At 41.9% G+C, this 25,575-nt stretch overlaps 1 protein-coding gene across 1 annotated transcript in view; it reads left to right on the top strand.

The window, feature by feature from the left end:
• The first annotated feature begins 1,030 nt into the window (after positions 1–1,030).
• baz1a (bromodomain adjacent to zinc finger domain, 1A) overlaps positions 1,031–25,575 on the top strand; it is a 78,985-nt gene continuing 54,440 nt past the window's right edge. Inside the window, exons 1-10 of the mRNA XM_080202848.1 lie at positions 1,031–1,167; positions 1,571–1,704; positions 4,331–4,609; positions 7,760–7,918; positions 12,307–12,405; positions 12,712–12,799; positions 19,195–19,332; positions 24,118–24,220; positions 24,862–25,043; positions 25,459–25,554. Coding sequence (XP_080058974.1) covers positions 1,592–1,704; positions 4,331–4,609; positions 7,760–7,918; positions 12,307–12,405; positions 12,712–12,799; positions 19,195–19,332; positions 24,118–24,220; positions 24,862–25,043; positions 25,459–25,554 — 1,257 coding nt within the window. The 5' untranslated portion in view covers positions 1,031–1,167; positions 1,571–1,591. The remainder of the gene's footprint in view (positions 1,168–1,570; positions 1,705–4,330; positions 4,610–7,759; positions 7,919–12,306; positions 12,406–12,711; positions 12,800–19,194; positions 19,333–24,117; positions 24,221–24,861; positions 25,044–25,458; positions 25,555–25,575) is intronic.

Consider the following 25,575-nt stretch of genomic DNA (forward strand, 5'->3'; position numbering starts at 1 on the left):
AGGGACCAAGTCAAGGCTTGGAACAAGCGCACAAACCTTCCAACAACCGGGCCCTTGCAGCACCACCTACTCTACACGTGGTAATCTGCAGATCACATATTGGATTTATCAGACATTTCTGAACCCATGGCATAGGACTGACATCTTCGACCCCCAAGGATTGCCTCACAAGATTATGACCATACGAGTATGACTAATTCAACGGGGTAGTTATTTCACAATAACATGAATGACTGATGATCAAATAATTACTGTCATTTGCGTTCCAAAACCTGTCTGCCGGTTTACGTGTCACAACTCCATGCCCACATCTCTGAAGTCAGTTTTTAAAAAGCATCACTCGCTCTCCTTCCCCACAGCAGCTTGAATGCGGGGGGGCGGCCACTACAACTACAACTAGGGGGAAAAAACCGTGACGGGATTTGTCACAGCAGACAAAGCATCAAGGAAGAGGTGAAAAACAGTAAACGAATGAGTAATGAAAGGATCAAACTGTACACCAACACACGATTCCTCCCACACCGCCAAACTGACTGACTGAGCCCCGCGCGGCCAGCCACGGTGCGCACGCGCCCTGTGCCGCCCCGTTTGGTTAAAATTATTCGGCTTCAGCCAATGGAAGGTGAGAATTTGGGCCGGTGTTCGATTGAACCAATGGAAGACAAAAGGTCGGGGCAGGGTCCAATGGGAGGAGAGTTCTGGTTTTGGACTCAGCCAATGGAAGGAGCGGTTTGGGCTGGGGCTGAACCAATGGGAGGAGCGGGTTGGGGCTGAGCCAATGGGAGGAATGGTTTGGGCTGGGACACAGCCAATGGGAGGAGCGGTTTGGGGCTGAGCCAATGGGAGGAGCGGTTTGGGCTGGGGCTAAGCCAATGGGGTAGGGGTTTGGCCTGGGACTGAGCCAGTGGAGGAGCGGTTTCGGCTGGGGCTGAGCCAATGGAGGGAGCGGTTGGGGGCGGAGTTCTATCGCCTGTGACGTCGGTGAGGGTGTCTGGGAGAAGGGCGCAGGCTGGCGAGAGGAAGAGGAAGCAGCAGCAGCAGGAGAAGCGGGCGGACGGAGCCGGTAAGAGCGGCTGATCAGAGCCACCGGAACACAGAGTAACTCAGGGAGAGGAGGAGACAGCAGGCAAAGAGGCGCCCAGTAGACCGCTTCCACACACACCGCAGGTAAAGCGGACCAGGCTTCTCTTGCCACTTGGGCGGCTCGTTCCGCGTTTGGGACCCCGGCGGCTGCGGGATCGACCAGCCGGCCGAGATGGAGGGAGCGAGAGAGCCGAGGATACCCGGGGGGGGGGGAGAGAGAGAGAGAGAGCGGGTGCCGAGCACATTGTCGGCCTTCCTCCCTCCCTCCCACCCTCCCTTTATGTCTGGTGTCCCGGCTCGATGCTAACGGTTTGTTTTGTCCCGGGACGGCGCGGGCGGCGGGACTGAAGTTTGCTGGTGAAGTTGTTGTTTAGCTGGTGGTGGAGGTTTACCCGCTGTCGGAGCAGCGGCTCGGGGAACTGGAGTTTATTTATTTTAATGTCTGTTTCTGTTTCTCTTTGACTGTGTGTGTGTGTGTGTCTGGCAGCGCTGCTTATCTGAAGGGGGGATGCCGCTTCTGCACCGCAAACCGTTCGTCAGACAAAAGCCCCCGGCCGACCTGAAGCCGGACGAGGAAGTTTTCTACTGCCGGATGACCATCGAGATCTTCAGGAATTATGAGTGAGGGAGGGAGCTGTGGCGGGCGGGCGGGCTGAGCGCGGCCGGCGAGCGAGCGAGCGGGCGGGCTCGGGGAGTTGGCACCGGCCGGACTGCCCCGCATTTTTGTTTAAATCGGCTAATTATGATTCGAAAGCTCCGGGTTAACGGCTCCGGGTTTGGCTGCTGGCTTGACGGAGCGGCTTTCACCTTTAGTCCCGGGCCGCTCCGTGTGCCGCCACCCCGCTGCCTCTCCCAGCGCCGTACGGCGGGCGGGCTGTCAAAAGTCTTCATAAACTCGTGCCGAGTGCGAGTAGGCCTTGTGCTGGCGGATAATGTAAATTTATTCAGACACCCCGAGAGCCTGGACTTCCCCCTCACTCACTCGACACAAACTGTCTTTAAACCCGTTCGCACCAAACCAAACACCCCTTTTTCTATTAAATGGTTTTCGGGGATTGGGGGGGGGGGGAAGCTGACAAGATATTGTGTGCGAGTGGACTTTTTTGAAAAAATATCAGCATCTCTCCATCGCGAGTTTTGTACGCGACATGTGGGGAGCGTGGGTTGTTTTGGTGATTATCCGAACATTGTCTCTTTTGTACGCGGAGTCAGTAAATGGGCCTGGTTTAGAGAACCTGAGCCTGTTCAACTGTAAACACCACAGGCGCACAGGGTTTGAATTTATTTTTGAATGAAAATTTAGTTAGTGTATTTTGTCGAACTTTTTAAAAAATTACAACGGCATATTGATTATAGCTGCATCAGTGGGAATTGAACCCCAGTCATTTAGGCTAAAGCACCGATTTGCACTAACTGAATTGCAATGTTAATGTAAGCCTACTTGTGACATATTTAAAAAATAAACTAAGAGCACCTGGAGAGACTGGGGATATCTGAAACCATCACACATCAGTAATTTAGTGTAGGTGTTAATGAATCATCTGTGGAAATACTCTGCAGTACATTTCCATGCATTGAATTTTACTGTATTCTCTATGTGGTGACCATCATGGCTAGCATCATATGTGATCAGTTGGTGTGTTAGTGATTGTAGTGTAATCGCTGAGATTATTTGCCCTAATTTTAATTCATTCATGAGGCACGAACATTGCTTGAAGGCCAACGTTTATTGCCCATCCATGGTTTGTCCTTGGGAATGTGGCACTGAGCGTCAAACCGCAGCAGTCCATAAGATGGTTCAGGTACATCTGTAGTGCAGTTGCGACAATTCCAAGATTTTGATCAAGTGGCAGTAAGTTGGTGTGACTTCAAGTGGAGATGAAGTAGTGATGTCCCACTGTTGTGCTGCTCTTGTTCTTCAAAGATGGTACAGGCTATGGGTTAAGGTGAATTAAGGACCCTGATGAATTGCAATGGTGCATCTTGTATATAGCACAGACTGCTACAACTGTGCTGATGATGGAGGGAATGGTCACATTGAGTGCTTTTGTCCTGGATGATATTGATCTGCTTGTGTATTGTTAGAACTGCACTCATCCAGGCAAGTTGGGCTTATTTTGTCTCACCTCTCTTGTGCCTTGTAGTTGGTGAACCAGCTTTGGGAAGTCAGGAGGTGAGTTCCCCCTGTGCAGAATTCAGTGTCTGACCTTGTTACAGAATTTATATGGCTGGTCCAGTTAGGGTTCTGTAGCAGCACTTCAAGATTTTCTGTTTTTGGCATAACTTGGTTAAGTTTTTGTGGAAGAAAAAATTGGGCGTAGGAACAGACAAACCTCACCAGTTAATATACCTGCCAGGTGCATTTGGTTTACATATATACCCTGTCTTCACAGAAGTGGATTGTCATCCTAGTTAATATGCTGGGCAGTGCACATCATGGGAAAATTATGTATGTTATACGTTCTGCCAGGTTGTTCCACAGTGCACTGAAAAGTGGGTTTATGCCTATGATTCTGTGAATGGCCGGTCTTAGCAAATTATTGTGGGTGGGTGCTTCGTAGAAACCATCATAACAAAATGGAACTTTGTATCAGGAAGTAAATAATTTCACCACCTTGGTTGTGAGTAAACTATGGCAACTCAGTTAATGAAATGCTACTTGAATTCTGCAGCGCATGTGGACTTTAGGCAGCTGGTATTCCTGGATCCAGTTGATCAAGTTTAATGTGTTGCAACACTGAGGGATTTGCAGCTTTGTAAATTTTCTGTGAAAGGTTTTTTATACATGTGAACTGAAGATGATGCTGAAATATTGGAGTGTTTTTGCCTCATTACTGCATTGTACCAAAACAAATTTTGTTGATTATCATTAAATAGAAAATATGCAATATTTAGTTTTTGAAATGCCTCATGTTTTGTCTCTTGCCATAAATGTCAGATTTTAGAGTTCGAGAGAAACTTGGTGAGACCTGTTGCAGCATATGAAGCTGCTTAACTTGATGTTGGTCTGTTTTTGATTTGATTCCTTCCAATTTTGGCATCCTGATCATAAAAGTCAGGCTCTCCAGTTGTTCCATTGTTAACTGATGTTACAATCTCAAATGACGGGTCTAAATTATAAGCAATAAAAAACCAAACTTCAATTCTAGATTGAATCCACTTTGCATCATCTGTGTCTGAGGTTCTTCTATAGTTTATTTTTCCTTCTGGGTTCAAAGTTGTAATATTTAAATATTCTTATTTTCAGTGACTTTTTTGAAAGAACCATACTTTGCAACAGTCTAGTTTGGAGCTGTGCTATTACGGGCAAACCAGGACTGACTTATCAGGAAGCACTTGAGTCAGAAAACAAGGCCAGACAGAATCTCCAAAATTTCCCTGAGCCATTAGTAGTGCCCATCCTTTACTTGACAACTCATGCTTGCTGCTCACGACTCCATGAATTGTGTGATGATCTCTACGCGTACACTAAGGATCGATACTTTGCTGGAGAGATAGTGGAAGTAACCAATATTAGTGGCCTCAAGTAAGTGTGACTCAAGTTAATGTAAAATTGCAAGATTACAGTTCGTTTAAGATTTTTTTGTCCCCATATGCTGTATTCTTGCTGTAAGTCTATATGTTTTGCTTTTAACGTGTTCTTGATAGTTTACCTTTGCCTGCTATGTTCTTCCAATCTGGAATGTTAATCCTGATCAACAGAAGCCGTAACTCTAGTTGTACAAGGCTTTATTCAAATGGAAATTGGAAGATTCTTAAGTTCATATCTTACCTGACATTCATTCTTGCCCTTCCACAAAAGTAGTAATGGTGGAAACCCAGAGTAGTTTTTTTCATATACATATTGCTGACTTGGATTGCAGACAATAGTAGTTCCTCATTGCTTTCATAAGTGAAATCTGTTAACTGAGTACAGATCAAGCTATGAATACTGGATTTTGTAGGGGTGTTGCATCTCAGATGCTGTCTTCTCGACCATCAGGGGAACAAAGTATTCTTTACTTGTCCTCCTGACTCAGATGGTCATAAGTCCAAAATCCATTCCAAGACATCATATTTTAGGTTGTTTCTCCGGTGAAATTAGCGAAGGAGTGCTGGACCATTCAGAGGATGCCATCTTTCAGAAGAAATGCTAAATTCTGGTTATCCTGTAACACCAATGAAAGATAAACGAGCAGCATCTTGGTGTCAGTATTTCTTACGCAAAGTGCTGGATGTCAAGTAAAGGATTATAAGCACATTGATTTGGTAGCCTTAATTGGGAAGTTATCAATTTGTTAGTAAGAAAACCTTGCACAAATCTCTTGCATAATGGGTATTGTTACTGAGGATAAAACCATTCCAGATACAAAAAGGGTTAAAAGAAAGCAATCTAACCAAACTAGACTTTTTTGCCTTGGAGTGACTACACTTCGCAAGGAGTTCATTAGCTGTAAATAGTTTGGGGCCTCCTAAGGATGCTGACACCTTTCTTGCAGAGAGCCCCAGAATGGAAGGCTTTATGCATTAGAAGTTATTGTTGCTTGCTTTCGTGTCTTAGATGTTCACTTTATTTTGACAAGGAAGCCGAAATTTTTAGAAGGAGGAGGGGGCTTTAATCTTCAGGTTGCCATTAGTACATAGTATGCAAGCTAGTTGAAATCGAAGATCAAAAATATGCACGCTTTGCTCTGAAATCAGATGCCATAAACATAGCAGCTGAAATTAATGCCTACATTTTCAGAGCAGTAACTGTAAACAATAATTTTGGCAACTTGTGTAGCTGGCGATGTTTGTTTTAAATGCATGGCAATGAAAACAAAAGGCCTAGGAGAGAAGTTGTTGTGTTGAACCATTTGCTGCAGGAAATTCCATCTGTATTTTAGAGGACGCAAACATAAAGGATATGGGAAACTGGGGCAAGCCTAATTTGAACTCTGTTTACAGCCATTTCTAGATTTGTAACATTGGTCCATAACTTCCTGGCTCTCCCCAGTGCCTGATTTGAGGGGTTGTGGTACAGCAAAGGTGGACTAAGGAATTCCTGTTGAAAGTTCCCATGTAGTGCTTACTCCACAATTGTCCAAGTTGACTTAAGTTGCCAATTTCAGGTGTTTGTCAGTTTATGCTCTCGAACAGTTAGAACAAATGCATGCACTATGAGCTTCAGCATACCTTTTTAAGCGCCCAAACTGTACCCTGCACAGCATACCCCTGCCAGCCACCGCCCTGTATTCTGGACCTCCCATACCCTGACTAATCAATCCCTGGGGATTATTCCCAACACCCCAGCTGCAGAGGACTTTTTTTGTCCCTTCCTGTCTCAAACCTGCAGGCTCAACTTCACCTCATCCCCACCCTGACTTCCCTCCTGGTGCACACCTCCAAATTCCATGTTCTAACCGAGACACATACCATCACTCTGACTTATTAGTTTCACTGGATGCTTCCAAGTTGCTTTCCAGCAGCCAGTGCAGCAAAAGGTAGATATGACCTCCTTAGCTTCCTGGAGTAGCACTGCTGTGGTCTTCAGGGACTCTGACTATAGGCTGCTAACAGCTCTGCTAGCAGGGGTTTGAACATAGTTTTCCAGAACAGATAAATGCCCTTTTAAATTTTTCTAATTCCAGTAGGACATCACTTTCCACCACTAGCAGGAAGTTATGGCCATTGTCTTTAAATATAAACTGGCTTTTCATAGGAAGAAAAGTACAGACACTCAAGAACAGATGTTGAGATTCTAGTAGTTTCTAGGACGAGGGAATGTTGCCATCTTCTTGAGACGTTAAACCACAACCAGGTCTGCCCCCACGATGCAAATCCATGGCATTATTTTAAGGAAGCGCGGTGAGTTCCTTATCCCTCAGTCAGCTTTATAAAAATAAGATATGGTCATTATTGCATTACTATTTGTGGAACTTGGGGGGGGTGATTCTCCCAAAAGTACTGAATGGTTGGAAAACTGTTCCAGATCACAACTGTTTTTCAGTGCAGCTTCAGACCTGAATCTCCGCACATTGCACTGCAGAGGTCACAATCGTGAATATCGTTTAGAAACACAGGGGGGCAGGGCCTATTCGCACTGGAGCCTGACAGTTCCGGAACTCTGCATATGTGCAGTGGCCCCGATCTGTCGGTCTGAGTTTGCTGGGCAGCATTGCAGCAGTCCCAGGCTGGCCAGTGCCTGATGGGCAGTGCCAGTGGGCACCCCCCAATTGCCTTCCCTCCCTTCACCTTCATTCTGGTGAGGAATCCTGCTAGTTCCCTGAGCATGGGGAGCTTTTCTAACCCTGCTAAAATGAAGTACTCCTGATGGGGTGGGATATGCTGTTAGGCCTGGCAAGTTCCGTGCCAGGCCTGATAATCACACGCAAAATATATTTATTAAATGTGCAAATGATTTACCTCTTTTACCGCAGTTTCTCGTATGGCCTGAACTGCGACTGTTCTCCAGCTCTGGGAGATGTGCATGCGTTCCAATGCTTTAGAAGTAGTTTGGCTGTAAAGCACCCTGAAATGTCCAGTAGCTGTGAAAGAAGCAATATAATTGAAAGTCTTCAGGAGTTGAAAGCAAATTAAACAATCTTGTGTTTGAGCTTGCAGCTCAATACGAAGTTTCAGCTGATATACTCAATCCATGATGGGGAACACAAGTTTTGTATTTATTCTGAATTTAATAAACCTTCTATTTTGATAGGCAAACATGTAAGATTTTGGAAGTTATGACCCCACCAGTACAAAATGGGACCGCTAATGGACATATAAGCAACAGAGCTGAAGATGTAGTGATCGTCATTAGTGATGAAAGTGACACTGAGGAACGATCCAAAAGCTCCACACCATCTGCATCAATTGGGTAAATATTAAGCTGGGCCTAATGGCTTAATTGTTTGTTAAAATGGTGCATCTTCCAAAATGGGCACTGTAAAACCATGGATAAAATCATTGAGGAAATAGCTGTTCATTGGGTAGGGTGAATGTGTTTAACTCTTAGACAGATGTGAAGATAGAGCTTTTGGTTAGACTACAAACTAGCTTGATTTTTAAATTAAGTCTCTGTCGTCTCAAGAGTTTTGAGTTGTTTAAATATTAGCATTTGTCATCAGGGGAACCACATGTGCAAATGATTATTATTTTGAGAAAAAAATAGCTTTTGCATGGAGTGAAATCTTGGCTATTCTAAGAAGTGTCTGCCACAGATTCTTAAACACATCATTATTGTTTTTCAAATTGGTTTTGTAGTGGGACAAGATGAATATTATCTTTCTGTACAGTAGGAATCCTAAGGAAGTAACCAGGGCCACGCAATTTCTTTAGTCGAGCTTTTAAAATGTTAGTGTGGTGTTCTCATTTCATGGATGAACTTTAAGTATTTTGCTTAAAATCCACTTTATTTTCAAGTTTTTGCGTTTCTTTCAGCTTCCACTTTTCATTTAGGTGAGACTGGGTAGGCTACTGTCAGTTATAGGCAGTCAGACTTGCAACATAATTGTTCGTGGTGGCCCTCGAACCAGGAACCATTCTCTGCAGAGTTGCAGCCTTGCGAGGGAAGGGTGCAGAGGTGTTTCAATGAGATGTTTCACAACTTTAGGCATATTCGGTGTCAGTGACTCAATATTCCAGTACTGAATGCTGGAATATTGAATTGTTTCAGATGAGCTGCAATCAAGAGTACAAGCAGCAGTGTGTATTATTGAATCCCTGCAGTTTGGAAGGAGGGCACCTGGCCCATTGAGTTTGCACTGACGCTTTGAAAGAGCATACACATTTAGCCTGCTAATCTACTTGACACATGTTGGCCATGCTAAATTGTCCCTTAGTGTCTCAATCAACTTAACCTGCACATCTTTGGACTAGTTGTTTGGAGGGAAACCCGTCCAGACATGGGGTGAACATGCAATCTCCACACAGTCATTGAAGGATGGAATTGAACCCAGGTCCCTGACGGTGTGATGCAGCAGTGTTGACCACTACTGCCTGATATGTATAACAAAAATAAAGATAGGCTGGCAGAGTCATTAAGTCAGAAGCAGCGCAGAAATCAACATCCTTTTTTGATTTCCTAAGTGTTTTGTCAGAACTCTAATGTTGTAAAGTCAAAAACTATCTGCATAGGATTTGCATTGGGAGATGAGTCATTGAGCTCCGTTAGTCCATATCTGTGTTTACCTTCCATGTGAGCAAATAAATATGATAGGTACCCTGTTCTCACTTCCCTTCTGCCCCCTTCCATTTTTATATCTTGTTTAACCTTGTTGGAGTTTCTGTCTTGGCCATTGCGTTCCTTAACCTCAAAACATTTTAATAACAGTTCTCTGCTGTCCTGCTTGTTTTTAACAGTACTAGTGATTGCTGGCCTCTCAACTACTAGTGACCATCTACTTCAGTCTGTCCTGTTTCATATTTTCAGAACTTTATAAACGCTTTGTACTTGATGGGTGACAAGCTGGCACAGTGGTTAGCACTGCTGCCTCAATGGCAGGGACCTGAGTTTGGGTCACTGTGTGGAGTTTGCACATTCTCCCAGTCTCTTCATGGGTTTCATCCCATAGTCTGAAAGATGTGTTGGTTAGGTGCATTGACCATACTAAATTCTCCCTCAGTGTACCCTAACAAGTGTTGGACTGTGGCGACTAGAGGATTTTCACAGTAACTTCATTGCAATGTTACTGTAAGCCTACTTGTGACACTAATGAACTTAATCTTAGTGCTTCTGATTTTGCATTTTAAGGAATGAGCCATAAAATTTTCTTTTTTTTTGCATTTCTTCATGACATGCATCATTGTGATAAATTATCTTTCAAGCCTCAGCATCCTTCCTGAAATGTGTAGCCCAATAATGTCTAAACAGTGCTGAATGTTTCCTGAGAGCTTTATCGTTAACACTGCCTCTTAACCAATATCTCCTGTGATGAAATCTAGATTTCCATTCCTGTTTTAACTTAGAAATGCCTTTTATTTTCCTTTGGCTCTGTATCCCCCAAAATTTTTGCTCTTCCTCAACATTTAAGTCTGCTTTCATAAAGTAATATTGTCACTTTTCCTCAATGCATTTGCAGGGCTTTGGGTGAAGGGCAAGGAAGTGAGACAAATTAGTTGGGCCTTTCAAAGACACAGGATGGGCTGAATAGACTTCTCTATCGTACCATTCTGATTGTATTTTGATATCTGCAGATTTAAACCTGACTTTCATGACTTATATTGATATCATTGAGAAATGATGTTGACATGGACCATGTGAGCATTGCTACCCACTTCCAACCACTGAATAACTGTAGGTCCTGTTATTGGTTAGGGAGGTACAGCAAATGTACTCCAAGTGTAATTTAAATGTTTCTTTGCATAGAAGGCCATTGACCTTTTGATCAAATTACTGGCTCTTCTGAGTACAGATTGAGTAAGGGAGCATGAGATGCTATCTGTGACTGGCATCAGTGCACAAAATGTAGCTGGGATATTAGAAGATATGCCTTCTAGTTGCAGTTGTCTCTGGGAGCTTGTTTGATTGCTATTTGGGATTGGAGAGAAATTCCAGATTTTCTTTTCCTTGAAGTGACCTAAGTTGTATCTTTTTGTCACTTGCCTCCCAGAAGATTGTGAATTGGGATAGTAGAGTTTAAGTACACTAACGTTGTGGGTCATTATAAAAGGACGAGCTGGTCTTTGACTGTCTTGCCATTTTGGGCTGTTGCCTCCTTTCCTGTATTAGATTGCACAGGCACCAGTCCACTGAGACAAGTGCACAGATGGCTCTGTTGACTTATTTGGTAAAATAGTTACCACTCGGGCTTGTATCTTTCAGGTTTTCACTGACTTGTCTCGCATCTGTTGCTTTTTTGTCAAACTGTTTAACTTTTGAACTTTTTTGCCTGAGACTAACCGCATTGATGGATGCATATCTGTGAACAACACAATGCATGTACATATTTTAGTTTACAAATCTTTTCAAACTTTGGATCCAGTTCTGAACCAGTTTTTATATTATGAATCATAGAATCCCTACAGTGCAGAAAGAGGCCATTTGGCCCATTGAGTCCGCACTGACCAGAATCCCACCCAGGCCATAACTCCATGCACTTGCCCTAGCTAGTTCCCCTGATCCTAAGGGGCAATTTAGCATGGCCAATCCACCTAACCCGCACATCTTTGGAGTGTGGGAGGAAACCGGAACACCCAGAGAAAACCCACACAGACATGGAGAGAATGTGCAAACTCCACCTGGACAGTGACCCAAGCCGGGAATCGAACCTGGGTCCCTAGTGCTGTAAGGCACTAGGGACCCAGGTCATGGTGCTGCTAACCACCATGCTGACTTGAAGTTTTGTGACAAAATATACTGCATGGAATTAATTGTTAGGAAATAGCCAGATTGGCTTTTGGATGAAATGGTGATCTGGAAGCTGGCTGTTAGCAATACCATTGGAATTGCATGTTGTCGTCTTTTCTCAGCGTACTTAATTGAATAGTACCTATTGATATTCATGGTGGATCAGTTGAAGGCACAGTCTGATTTGGTTTTTTTTAGTTGGCATCACATATTAGCATGGGCTAAGATGGCACGCCTTTGAATTCTTCAGCCTATACATAATCTTAGTTCAGTGGGGAGCAAAAACTTTCAGTGGTTCTCTAGACAAATGTTTGACTAATTTTGGTACAGGGTTGAAGAGAACCCACCCCTGCCAAAACAAAATAGTTGTGACAATCAAAACAAGGGATGTTAACATTAAAAACCTCATGCACTGAGTGATCCATGTCAAAAATAAACCCAACTAAATGCACACTGAAAGCTTCCTATGCTTTTCCAGAGTTTTAAATACCCTGAACTGCACGAGTATTCTCTTGACTTTTGTCGCTTGGTTCTACATTTGCCAGTTTTGGGCTGCAGGCCTGAGAGCACTGCTGATTGGATTCAGATCATTCAAACTGGCTAAATTACTTTGAAATGCAAGAAAAAATAATTGCCTGTTGTAAGGTCTTTTCTGTTTTTTTGGTTTTACTGATGAGCCCATATAGCTAAATAGTATGTACAAGAACAAAGCAGCACTTAATGTTTATTGGCAAGCTTTGCCTATTAGAGAAACCTAGTTTCTTTGCATGAACGTGGAAATTTGGGCTTCATGAATCTACAACCGTCACTTTGCATGACAGTGTTCTTGAATGCGAACATAGATGAACAGCTTTTATTGCATTAAAAATATCAAATATTGTTCAACTTGGTAGTGTACCATTCTATCTTTTTTACAGGAAAAAGAAAAGCAAGATTGATGTCAGTTTATTTAAGTACAAAGTGAAACCTCTTAAGACTGAAGGAAATGAAATCATCATTAAGGCTGCCCAGATGAAGTAAGTATTATTGAAAAAAGCTTGTTTACTAGGAAGATAATAGCAATTAGTTGTAGTCCATGAAGGTCTTGAGGTATCTCTCTTAGAGCAAAACGCTTGGTGTAGAACTGCAGCCCTTAAGCTATATAACCAAGTGAGAGCCAAGGCAAGGCTTCCGTAAATTACTGCAACAGATATGGAGACCATGAAGATGAAAATCCATTTGATGATACTAGCAAATGTTTTTGTTCATTTGCTTAGGGCATACTAACCTTTCTGTTTAAGATGTATATATGTAGTTTCATTTTGGATTTTTTTTATTGATAGTCGCAAGAAAAATCAGTTTTCTCAGGACAAGTTGAAGCTCTTTCTCAAACAGCACTGTGAATTACGACATGGCATGCTGAAAGTTAAGGTAATTGCCTTTTAATAGGTTGTCAGAATCATTAATTTTGTTTTGATAAAGCCATAAAACACCAGACACAGTAAGTTGGGCAGCATTTGTGCAAAGATGCAATTGATTAATGCTCTTCAAGTGGAAAATATTAATGATGGAGCAGATTATAATTAAGTATTGAGGCAGGGAAAACTGGGAGGGTACAGAAGGGAAGGCCTATGATAAGGTGTAAGGAGGAGAGATTAAATAATCAAATTGGGGAATGCTACAGATAAAAGATGGACATTGGGCAAGAAAGACAAAAATGGATGGAGGAACTAAAATAGGAATAGAAGAGTCATCACCAGTGACCATCTGAGGAAGTATGAACAGAGGTTTTGGTCTGAAATCTTGGAGTCTATATAGACCTATTTTTTTTCCTACTCTGGTTCCCTCACTCGCCTCTTTCCAGTACATTGATTGGTGCTATTTTCTGCTAATGCTGCAAACATTTCATCCACTTGCAAAATCCATCCTTCTCTGACTTCATCTGGCTCACCTCGCTGTTCCCTTCTTGACTTCCGTGTATCCATTTTTGGGGCTAGGCTATTGACCAATATGCCCTATAAGCCCACATGCCACCACCACATCTCCTTGCCTTCTGATAAGACTTGGCTCTGTTTCTCCTTTGTATCTGTTCTGATGATGCAAGTGTGAGATTATCCACTTTGGAAGGAATAATAGTAAAATAGACTATTATTTTAATGGTGAAAAATTACAACATGCTACTGTAAAGAGGGACCTGGGGGTCCTTGTGCATGAATCACAAAAACTCAGTTTGCAGGTGCAGCAGGTGATCAAGAAGGCAAATGGAATGTTGGCCTTTATTGCGAGAGGGATGGAGTATAAAAGCAGGGAGGGCTTGATGCAATTGTACGTGGTCCTGGTGAGGCTGCACCTGGACTATTGTGTGCAATTTTGGTCACCTTATTTAAGAAAGGATATATTAGCCTTGGAGGGGATGCAGAGAAGGTTCACCAGGTTGGTTCCAGAGATGAGGGGGTTAGCTTATGAGGAGAGATTGAGTAGACTGGGCCTGTACTTGTTGAAGTTTAGAAAGTTGAGGGGAGATCTTATAGAGACATAAGATAATGAAGGGGCTTGACAGGGAAGAAGTAGAAAGATGATTCCCACTTAGAAAGGAAACGAGAACTAGAGGGCACAGCATCAAAATAAGAGGGAGTCGATTTGGAACAGAGTTGAGGAGGAACTTTTTCTGAGGGTAGTGAATCTTTGGAATTCTCTGCCCATTGAAGCAGTGGAGGCTACTTCATTAAATGTGTCACAGATTTTTTGACCAATGAGGGAATTAAGAGTTATGGGGAGTAGGTGGGTAAGTGGAACTGAACCACTATCAGATCAGCCATGATTGATCTATCTTGAATGGTGGGACAGGCTCACTGGGCTAGATGGCCTACTCCTGCTCCTATTCCTTACATTTTTATGCCACTTCTACAAATTACTTCTGCTTTGTTTTCCTTTCTCAAGAATTCCCCCCTTCATGGCTGATGCGAACTTTGAATCAATTGCTTCATGGAACATGTTAGGGTTCTATCATCATTGCCTTCCATCCACCACAGGCAACAATGGTTTTTTGTCACCTCCTGTGTAATGCCATCACCAAACATACCTTCCCCATAAACTCCCCTTTCAGTATTCCAAAGAGAGAGTTCCCTCAGTTAGACACCCTGATCCATGACGTGCTTTTTTTCTTCCCATAGCCCAACCCCATTCAGCTCTAGGAAATGTATTTCCTGCCCATTTACCACCTCCATTCCCACCATCCCAGGATCCAAACATTGCTGATGAAACAGCAATTTACTTGTACTTTCAATGTTGTATACTGCATGGGCTGCTTATAATGTCGAGCACTCTGTATTGAGGAGGCCAAATTGTAGTTTAATGGAAACCTGAGAAGCAAAGCCTTGCGTTTAATTCAGCATCTTGCAGCTTTTCAGGTCCAATGTGGAATTCAACAACTTCACATCACAATTCTGCCTCCTTTTTTGGATGAAAGTTGTTGATTCTGTGCACCTCCATTGGACCCTCTTTGCTTCTTAACTTGTCAGCAAGGAATAAAAATTACAGCACAGGATCAGGCCATTCGGCCCTCCAGGCCTGCACCGACCATGTGGCCTGACTTAATTAAAACCCCCTATGCTTCCGGGGGCCACTTGTACTTGTCAAGATGTCACTGAAAAGTCACTAGCATATCTGCTTCCACTACCTCCCAAGTAATGAGCTCCAGGCACCTACCACTCTGTACAAAAAAAATTGTGCTTCTCTTTTAAAACTTGCCCCTTGCACCTTAACCCTTTGCCCCCAAGTAATTGACTCTTCCACCCTGGGAAAAAGCTTCCACTCTGTCCATGCCCCTCATAGTCTTGTAAACTTCTATCAGGTCTCTCCTGCTAGACTTAATGTCCTATTATCATTTCATTGTCACTTAATCTGTCTTCCATCTTTTCACAGACCTTCCTTTAAGTTCTCCTTGATCGTGAACTGCCTCATACTTGGCTAAAACCTGCTACACCTTTATTACTTTCCAATTATGACAAAAGGTGATCAAACCCTTAATGTTGTCCCCCTGATGCTATTGACCCTGCTAAATATTTTCAGCATTTTCTGTTCTGGATTTCAGTTTTTCAGATTGGAAGTATTTATCTTTTGTATGAGTTGTAAGGGTGGAAGAGTGAGGCCCTCTTTTTGACCTGCTTGTCCTGCAGATGATGCCAAATTGGAACCTGTATTCCCAGCTTTCATTTTGTACTGTACATTCCTTCACATCATGCTAAGTTATCTTCAGTATGTCATCTACTAACTTGTTCATTCAAGCTCGTTTAATGCTATTGCTTTGCAATTGTTTTTTATGGCTTTCAGCAGTCTTCAGTTTGGTATAAATATCAGTATTTAACGAATGCAGTATTAAAAATGGCAATTTTAAACTTTGTTTAAGACTACCATGATTTGATTTTTGTCACTATCATCCTAGGGATAATTTGGCAAAAATGCTGAGCTTTTCATTAGTTCTTCAGTATTACATTAGCTTTCATTTTGATCTGGTTTAATTTTTAGCGTGGAGATTTTCTCTCCTCATATATTTTCTGAGCAACCACTAGAGGGAGTAGGAACTTTATTGTTCATAAATGATAGTTAAATTTAATTTGGATTACAAAATGGATGCTCCATTAAATCATTAGACATTTATTTTGACTCATTTGTGACTTTTAACATTGCAAGCTGTGTCCCAGATCCACCGCTGGTCCCCTTTTGAAGCTTTTCCTGGTACTGGCTCTAATTATTCATCTTTTTGTGAATGACTGCATTTCAAAAGTCATGAAATAAACCACTCCATTTTCTAATAAACACAAATACGAAGATCAGTTTAAACTTTGACCGTTTGCCATTCTGATGACCACTAGAGGTCATCCTTGCTATTCCTGTATCTAATTCATGTATGGTCCCAAAATAAATCTCATGTGCGCACTACTCAGTATTGCTAATGGGGGAAAAATGTCCATTTACACCTACTTCTAACAGCATATCTGCTCCACTATCAACCACGGTAGCATTGTCTATGCCCACCTCTCATCAGTTGAAATAAAAAATAGGAACAGGGAATCAGCCCTTCGACTCCGATTATGATCGTTGTTGACCATCCATCTCAATAACCTGATCCACCCCCTTTCCCCAAGAGCTATATCTAACTCCTCTTGAAAACAGAATTTTTTGGCCTAAGTCACTTTGTGGTAGCAAATTCCACAAGCTTGCTACTCTCTAGGTGAAGAAATTTCTCATCTCATTGTCAGCGTTAAGCTCATATCCTAAGACTATGACCCCTGGCTCTGGACACCCATCAGGAGGGAACATCCTTACTGAATCTATCCTGTCCAGTGCTGTTAAAATTTTGTTTCTGTGATTCCTCCCTCAGCAAATATAATCCTAATGAACTCTATCTCTCCTAATGACGTCAATCCCACCATCCTAGGGATCAAACTGGTAAACTTTCTCTGTGGCATAGCAAGAACATTCTTCTTCAGATTAGAAGACCTAAAACTGTTGGGTACACTCATGGATTTTTGGTGCCTAAAGAACGATCAAGCAGGCTTGGTAAATTAAACAGTGGGAGCTCTTTATTATAGACATGCGCTTTCCACAGTCAGATCTAAGACTGCTCAACTGGATCCCATACAGGGAGCTAATCCCTCCAGGGATCACCTAACTTGTAAAGGGATAGCACACACCCCAACCCCCATTATATACTTTACACCCCTCCCACTATAATCCAAAACACACAAAGCAGAAAAACAATATACAGAGCATTGCAGACTACAGCAGTCCCCAGTGTAAAGTCCATTCAGACAGTTCATGCAGATGTAGAGTCTGGTGATGGCTGTATCATGTTGGGTGTTTGCTCGTTATAGGAACCTTTTCCTGAATAGTGTCCAGGTAATTTGCAAGATTTTGCTGCTCAAGGTAGTGGTCCCTCTCTGGGCTGCAAGTGGCTGATGTCACTGCTTCTGTACCCTCCCTTACAGTGATTACCTCTGACTCTGAAGTTCGGGATTTGGCCATCCTGGATAACTAGGTTATTTGTGGAGCTTCCCATCACCTTTGATGCAGCACTGTGACCAACTGGTCTGCATGTCTTCTCCAAACCAGCTCATCCCTGGTCTGTACTGTTTAGGATAAGGGTCCTGTTTGTGCAACGACAGTAGCCGTTATCCACGTATATTCCCAGAAGTATAATTCCTGGCGTACTGAAGAACCAGACCTAATATCCCAGGAATCTGAAACCCTTCACCTCACAGCCATGCAATCCAATATATCCTGCTATTTCTATTCTGACTAGCACATGGCACGAGTAGTAATCCTGAGTTCACATTTTTTTAATCTACTTTTCAGTTCCCAATATTCTGCTTTTAGGATCTGCAACCACTCCCTGATCGACCACCAGGGAGGCAACATTCCATCCTGGAGACTTGCTTATGGTGTCAGAAATGCCTACAAGTTCCCTTTACATGCATCCCCTGTAACTATTTCATTTGCGGTTCTTACTCTTCTGAACCGTAGTGCAATGAATTTGGCAGTTGGTACATAGGCTGAAGCCATTCCCATCAACAGTATCCAACACAGTATATCTGTTTTGCAGGGGATTAGCGACATGAGATTCCTGCACTGCCTCTTGCTCTACCTGGTTGTTATCCATTCCTTTCTGCCTGGGGAGTAGATAAGATGCACTTCAACTTTACAAGACTTGTACTTGAGGATGGCTATGTTTATGAAGCCACCACTTCTTGCTGGTTGTTTAATTGTCTACCATCATTCACAATGGATATGGCAGAATTGCGGAGTTCCATTGCTTATAGGATCATTTCATTCTGACTTGCATGCTATAATCTTGTAACTTCATCAGGTTGACATCTGAATTTTAGGTACACCTGCTGCTGCTCTTGCCATACTGTTTTATATTCTCCAGTAAACCAGAGATGGTGCCCTGGTTTCATAGTGGTGATAGTGTGGGAAATGCTGGACATACAATTAGATTGTGATGGAATAACATTTTGCTGATGGTTCATGTGCCACACAGCTGCTCAGTTTTAAGTTGCTTAAATCTACTAGTGGAGAATTTTACTGGAGTGGGTCAGCCTTTGTTGTTCCAGATGATTGAGTCATTGCCTCGTGGCCTGTCTGGTTGCATTATTTATGATTTGCTAGGCCATTTCAGAGGGTGGTTTAAAAAAAAATTCATTGCTGTAGGTCTGGATTCACATTCAGAATAAGTAAGGATGGCAGATTCCCTTCACTGGATATTAGTGAATTGGATGAGTGTCATGGTTACCATTACTGACGCTCTTGTTCTGTCTGTTTAATTGATAATTCAAATTCTCCAACTGCTATGTTGGGACTAGGATCTTCAGTTCAGGTCTCTGGTTTACTAATTTAGTAATGCAACCATTAAACAATCATGCAACTTAAAAGATCTGTGCTCCTCTTTCTGTCCTCTAATATGCCCCAGATTTTTATTAATTATGCTATCAGCTTCCAAGCTCTGGAATGCTCCTCCTGAAAACACTCCACTTGTGTTTTCTTTGCTCCTTCAAGTTGCTTCTGAAAACCTACTTCTGACCAAACTTTGGTCATCTGCCCCAATATCTCATGTCATCAGATTTTTTGTTCCTCTGAAGAGTTTTTAGGACATTTTTCTGTTCTATATAAAAAGTAAGTAGTTATTGTTTTACCCTTGATACCAAGAACCTTCTCAGTCTCCTATGTGACACTTGTTAAAACCACTGGATGTTTGAGCTTTATTGACAGTGAATTATATTATTAACACTGCCAATATTGTACTTAGATTATTTTGTTTTATTCAGTCAACAACAGTTGATAAATACAAGCTTTCAGAACAGAACTTTTCCCATTTGTTCCCGGATGAGCCATCAACATTTATTTTCAGTCCTACTAACAAAAGTCGGGGAAGGACTCAGAAGAACCGTTCTTCATTCGCAAATGTAAGTCGAAACTTATCTCTTTGCAAACATCTGTAATACCTTGATTTCTACATGTTTCAATCAGTGGCTCAGTTGATAGCATCGTTGCTTGAGTTACAAGATTCCAGGTCCATGTCCCATTCCAGCCTTGAGCACAAATCAAGGTTAACACTTGATGCACTTTCGAGGAAAGGCTGCTATATTACAAGTGCCCATCTGTTGGATGAGACTTGAAAAACCAAGGTTCTCTGTCTGCTCAAGTGAATTTAAAGACCCCAAGATAACTTCTGTTGGATGGTGATAACAGGTTATCCGCTCCCTATTTTCCTCCTCCTCCCCCCACCTCCCCATACCTCCTGACCAATATTTACCCCTTAGTCATTAAGACAAAAACCGATTATTTGTTTATTATCATGATGCTGTTTGTGGGAATTAGCTGTTGCATTTTTACGTTGGTAGTTACTACACTTGAAAAGTGTTTCATTGACTCTAAAGGAGTTTTGTGATATCTGGTGGCAGTGAAAGATGCTCTATAAATGCTAGTCTTCCTTTTTTAGGACCTGAGAATATTGTATTCCATCTGATTAAACAGGAATCACGTGAGATGATTTGGGTAACAAAGTTATCTCGATTTCCACTGTTCACATTGTAAATCACATCAGAATGTACAAAATACATTTGGAATACCTAATTTTATAATACATTCAGTTCAAAGTTAATTGAGTTTTGTAAATTTGTTAGCAATTAACTTCTATTGAATTCTAAGCGCTAGACTAGTGTTGGGTCGACTGTTAGAACATCCGAGTGTTGCTTTTGGGGGGGGGGTTGGAAGACACATGCTGTCAATGTTTTTTATGTTCATTAGGGCAATCCCAAATTTTGAAGGTAACAGCAATGAATATTGCATGAGAAGGGTGTGCTGATTGGTTGATATATGGACTATGATAGAGATGTTGCTATGGGGAGTGCACCTGGGAACAATTGTCCACTAAGCTGCTTGTTTAAATTCAAACCAGGCAAGTCAACTGACACAAAAATTTGAGCACCCAAGATTGCACTTACAGTTTGCTTTGCAGAACATGAAAACAAACTTGCATGATTAGGCACAAAGATAAGTGTCCTCTGAGCAACATTGCAGTAACACGAGCTGCTACTGTCAGAAAGGTATATTCCAGTATTTCTCTCTCTGCCACCACCACCACCCGGCCCCAACACTGGTGCCCCACAAGGTTGTTTTTCCAGCTCCCTGCTATACTACATCATAGAATCACAGAAACCTGACAGTATAGAAAGAGGCTGTTCAGCCCACTGAGTCTGCACCAACCACAATCCCACCCAAGGCTATCCCCATATCCCTACATATTTTACCCACTAATCCCTCTAACCTATGCATCTCAGGACACTAAGGGGCAATTTTAGCACAGCCATTCAACCTAACCTGCACATCTTTGGACTGTAGGACAATACCAGAGCACCTGGAGGAAACCCACACAGACACGAGGAGAATGTGCAGGGTCCTTATGCACCTATGACTGTGTGGCCAAATTCCCCACCAAATCAACTGTCAAGTTTCTGATGACACCACCATAGTGGGTTGGGTCTCGAACAATGACAAGACAGCATATAGGAATGAGATAGAGAACCTGGTGAACTGGTGAGGTGACGATCTCTCCCTCACTGTCAACAAACAAAGGAGATTGTCATCGACTTCAGGAAGCATCTACGTCAATGGGGATGAAGTAGAAAGGTTAAGAACTTCAAGTTTTTAGGTGTCCAAATCTCCAACCTGCCCTGCGCACCCCCCCATGCCGACACCTAACACCTTTACTTTCTCAGACTGAGGAAATTGCGCTATGACACTCTCCAACTGTTACGGATGCCCTATAGAAAGCATTCTTTCTGGTTGTATCACAGCTTGGTATGGCTCCTGCTCTGTCCAAGACTGCAAGCAACTACAAAAGATTGTGAATGTAGCAATCCCATCACAAACCAGCATCCCATCCATTGACTCTGTCTACACTTCCTGCTGCCTCGACAAAGCAGCCAGCATAACTGAGGACCCCACACAAGCGGGACATTGTATCTTCCTCCACCTTCAGTCAGGAAAAAGTTGCACAAGTCTGAGGTCACGTACCAGCCGACTCAAGAACAGCTTCCCTGTTGCTGTCAGATTTTGGAATGGATCTACATTAAGTTGATCTTCCTCTACACCCTAGCTATGATCGTAACACTACATTCTGCACTCTCTCGTTTCCTCCCCTATGGACAGTATGCTTTGTTCATATAGCGCGGACAAAACAATACTTTTCACTGTTAATACATGTGAAAATCAAATCTGCTGTGGAAATTCAAGAAACTTAAAAACAAGATTCTGCTTGCTTTTTAAAAAAAAATCTTCCTGACTTAGCAGCACCCCAGCAGGTGTCTCATAGCCACCCTCACTAAGCTTTTAACATCTTTGCTTGATATTTTTACCTTTTTATCATTGATCCCATTGTCCTTAGCACTTTTTTGAAACCAACTTTCCCAAAACATAAATATATTTCATGTTCTCCCTCTTGCCCCCACTTTCAGGTGAAGTAAAATTTAATAGCCTTTTCCTTGCTTTATCATGAAGCATTTGCAAACCATAAAAGACTGCAGAAAACATTCCAAACTCTTGATTTCCTAATGTAAATTTCTACCCATTACTTATTCGTTTAGAGGCAACTCACTTTGCCATACCTATTTCAAATGCATACCTTTAACACTGACACTCCTCTGATGTCCTAAATCTCAGATGCACACCCTTCAGTTTAATTAACTTGTTTTCACATGCACACAGATCCACAAGCCTGCTTCACAGAATAACACAATGGACTCAAAGTACTAACAGTCATGTCATGTCTCGCCATAAGTGTCAAATGGAGTTCTTTCATGCAGCTGCACATTCAAATGTAGCAAATTCTCATCAAATATTGGGCATATGTAAGGAATAGGATGTTAGGAGTTAGTCAATATAAGACTTGTTTCCCATGTAAGATGAAAGTGGTAGTGAGAGCTGAGCCTCGAGGAGATCCCCATGGTAACACCAGTTATTGGGCATACAAATGGACGAGAGTAATCACCTTTAACAAGTACAACGCTTTGATGAAATGCACATCATTCATAATGATGAATTCGAATTCATATCCATTGGAACATAGGACCACATATCCCTACTCGAAAGCAAGTTAGAAAAATACTTTAGTTGTACAAGAGTAACTGTTTTGTGATGTATGTGATGAGATTTGCTTCAGACTGTGTCCATATAATCTCTGGGTGCATATGACTAAGGTCCCTTTGCCCTATTTTATCTACGACTGGTTCTGCACAATATGAATTGGTCAAATGGTTGACCAAGTTGCTACAACCAGTTCTGAGCAAGTTTTCCACACAGTGAAAGATTCCTTATTCATGAAGCTATGCAAGACTTGCAAATCAACAGCAATGATGTGCCCATGTGCTGGTTTGCCATTGCTAGACTCTTCACTAATGTGCCACACATGGAAGCCATAGACATTTCTGCTATGTAACTATCATGTTAATCTCGACACACTGCAATTGTTCCAGTCCTTATTCATTGAACTTGTGAACCTGGCAACTCGTGCATCTGAAGTCAATTTTACCAGCATACCATGCCCAAATAGCTGGTGTTGGCATGGATCCTTTCTAGGTCCAACGTCGCACTGAGAAATATATTTCGATGGAATGATTCCAAATCTCTTGCCCCTTGGATATTTCTGACATGTAGACGCACATTTGCTATATTTGAATCTGCAGTTGCTTTAAGAATTCTGTTATATATTGATGGGTGCCATCCCAAGCTGAAACTCTCCTTTAAAGTTTTAGTAGACAACAAACCCAGTTGACTATCCTGGAAGGGTAAAGTGTCTCAAACATCTGAATACCTTGTGAAGCTTGCTGTTTTGTGCTGCTACTATGCAGCAGTAGGAATAGTGGTGCTGTCAAGCCAAAAAGAATTCTGCCAAGCACGCATTCAAAAAAGGCCCTGCCCTTTACGCCCTTTTCAATTGAACAAAAGTCTGGGGAACAGCTGCTTGCTGGTGCATTCCCCTTGGCAGTGCTTTGATCAATTCCTTCCTTTTTGAAATTTGGTATTCTTGCAATTCTGATGTGATGAGTGGAAGACAGAAAGCTTCAAGTATTTTTTTTAAACAGCAATGCTCCAATACAGTGCTATCAAGCAACCACAGTAACTCCTTTTATGGTACAAAACATACATGAATCATGTGCAAGTTCACCTAAGTTAACATTCATGTTGACTCAGAAATCCTTTGCTTTTGCCCTGTAAATTAGTGAAGTCTGTAAGGCAATTTCTGACCAGTTTGGTGTGTCTGGTTAGATTGAGTGTAGTGACATGGCCAGAGCTTTACAGTTTGGCATATGTTCTGATTGCTGCTTCCTCAGACTTTTTTTCGCCCTCGCCCCCGCCCCTCATCAATTTCCTGTGATTTGGAGTTTCTTTCGGGATGGACAGTGAATGCTGGCCTGGCCAGCAACATCCACATCCCATTAAAGAATTAAAAGTACCTTGATAGTTCCTGCTGAAAAACATTTGTTTGGGGATGAGCATGAATTGGTTAACGTACAAAAGATGAATCTGGAGATGTACTCAGCATGTTCTCCTTTCCCTATATCAGTCCATGGGCAAATTCTACCGACAGACTTGTACCTGCTGTGTTTAAAAAATGAGCAAATAATTTTCTCTAACTGTTGAGAGATTTAATCAAATTAAATATCAGCTACATTAACTCTTTTTTTCAGTTGGATAATGCTACTGATGGGGAGGATATGTCAAAATATAGAAACAAATCTACACGAGAAATTGAAAAGATGCGCAGACAGAAGGAAGAAATGAAAGCAATAGGTATGCTTGGCTTCACTTAACTCATGGTCAAATATTTGTGTATTAAATGTATTTAAACTTATTCATGGAGTCACGACGAGTGAACAAGCCCAAGTTGAACCTTGCGGCACACTGGGCTGAAGGACGGCCACTCATGCAGACCACTCACTAGCCTAGGTTGCCCATCACTGTTATGTAGAGTCATAGATGGAATGTTGCAAAGAAAGAGAAACTAATGCAAGAATTACGTTGCTCACAACAGTGCCACTAATGTGAACTATTTGGGGCAGGGAAATAAACTGCTTAACGTTTTTGGCTTTCGTGAGATTGAAGGCTGACGATACGTGAGATCGTGCATAGGATATCCATTTTCTAGGACAGACAGTCTGTGGTCAGTGGAGCCCCAGATCTGGTTCAAAGACAGGTGTTGTGTATGCAGTTGGTTGCCAGTGTTATATTTGAATACTTTCAGGCAAAGGGTAGATTGGGGATGAAATAGAAGGTTGAAGGAATGGGAAGGCTTCATGAAGACTTGATGACTACAGTTTTGAAATGGGGAATGAATACATTTCTAAGATTTGCCAAAGTTGTGCTTTTCCATTTTAATATTTTCAAAATGACACTTCCAACTGTGTTAGCTGATTTTAATATTTTATTGGAAGCAAAAAGAAGGAAAGAAGAGGAGCTCGCGCATGAGTTAAAGAAAAGAAAGGAGGTTTTGGAAGCTAAAAAAAGAGAAAAAGAGGACAAAGAAAAGAAAAAAGAAGAATTAAAGAAAATATTGGAAGAAGAGAAAATTAAAAGGAAAGAAGAAAAGGAACGTCTGAAGTTAGAGAAAGAAAAGGTAAAGAGTAAAACTTGCAGAAATGGTGCAAATGGCAGTTTCATGGAGAGAAAAACATTTTGCTTAGTTTGAAATGTTTTTGGAAATTGGCCGTGCGTGGATTGCATTTGGGCAATGCTGTACACCTTTGTTTTTCATTTTAATAGTGTTAATTTCTTGATTTGGATTTATGTGCAGTGGGAGTGGGTATGATCGTCTTTTGTTTAGTCAAGCTCACAGGGAAATTAAGTACGGGTTATATTTTTGTGTTCACCAGAATTAATTTGTTTCAAAATAGCGTGTGCCAGAAGTAATTGTTTACAAGTGAATACGATGCTCCATTTGTATATGATATTGCAGAAGGCAGATGGGTTTTGTACCCATGGGTTATAAATCCTTAATGTAAATAATATTTTCATTGGAATAATCAAACTAGGAAAGGGAAAAACTACGAGAAGAAAAGAAGAAATATGCCGAATATCTTAAAGAATGGAATAAGCCCCGTGAAGATATGGAATGTGAGGACTTGAAGGTATTTACGCAATTTTAAACT

Source organism: Carcharhinus amblyrhynchos, chromosome 14 (genome assembly GCF_965287045.1).
Source record: "Carcharhinus amblyrhynchos chromosome 14, sCarAmb.v2.hapA, whole genome shotgun sequence".
NCBI lineage: Eukaryota > Metazoa > Chordata > Chondrichthyes > Carcharhiniformes > Carcharhinidae > Carcharhinus > Carcharhinus amblyrhynchos.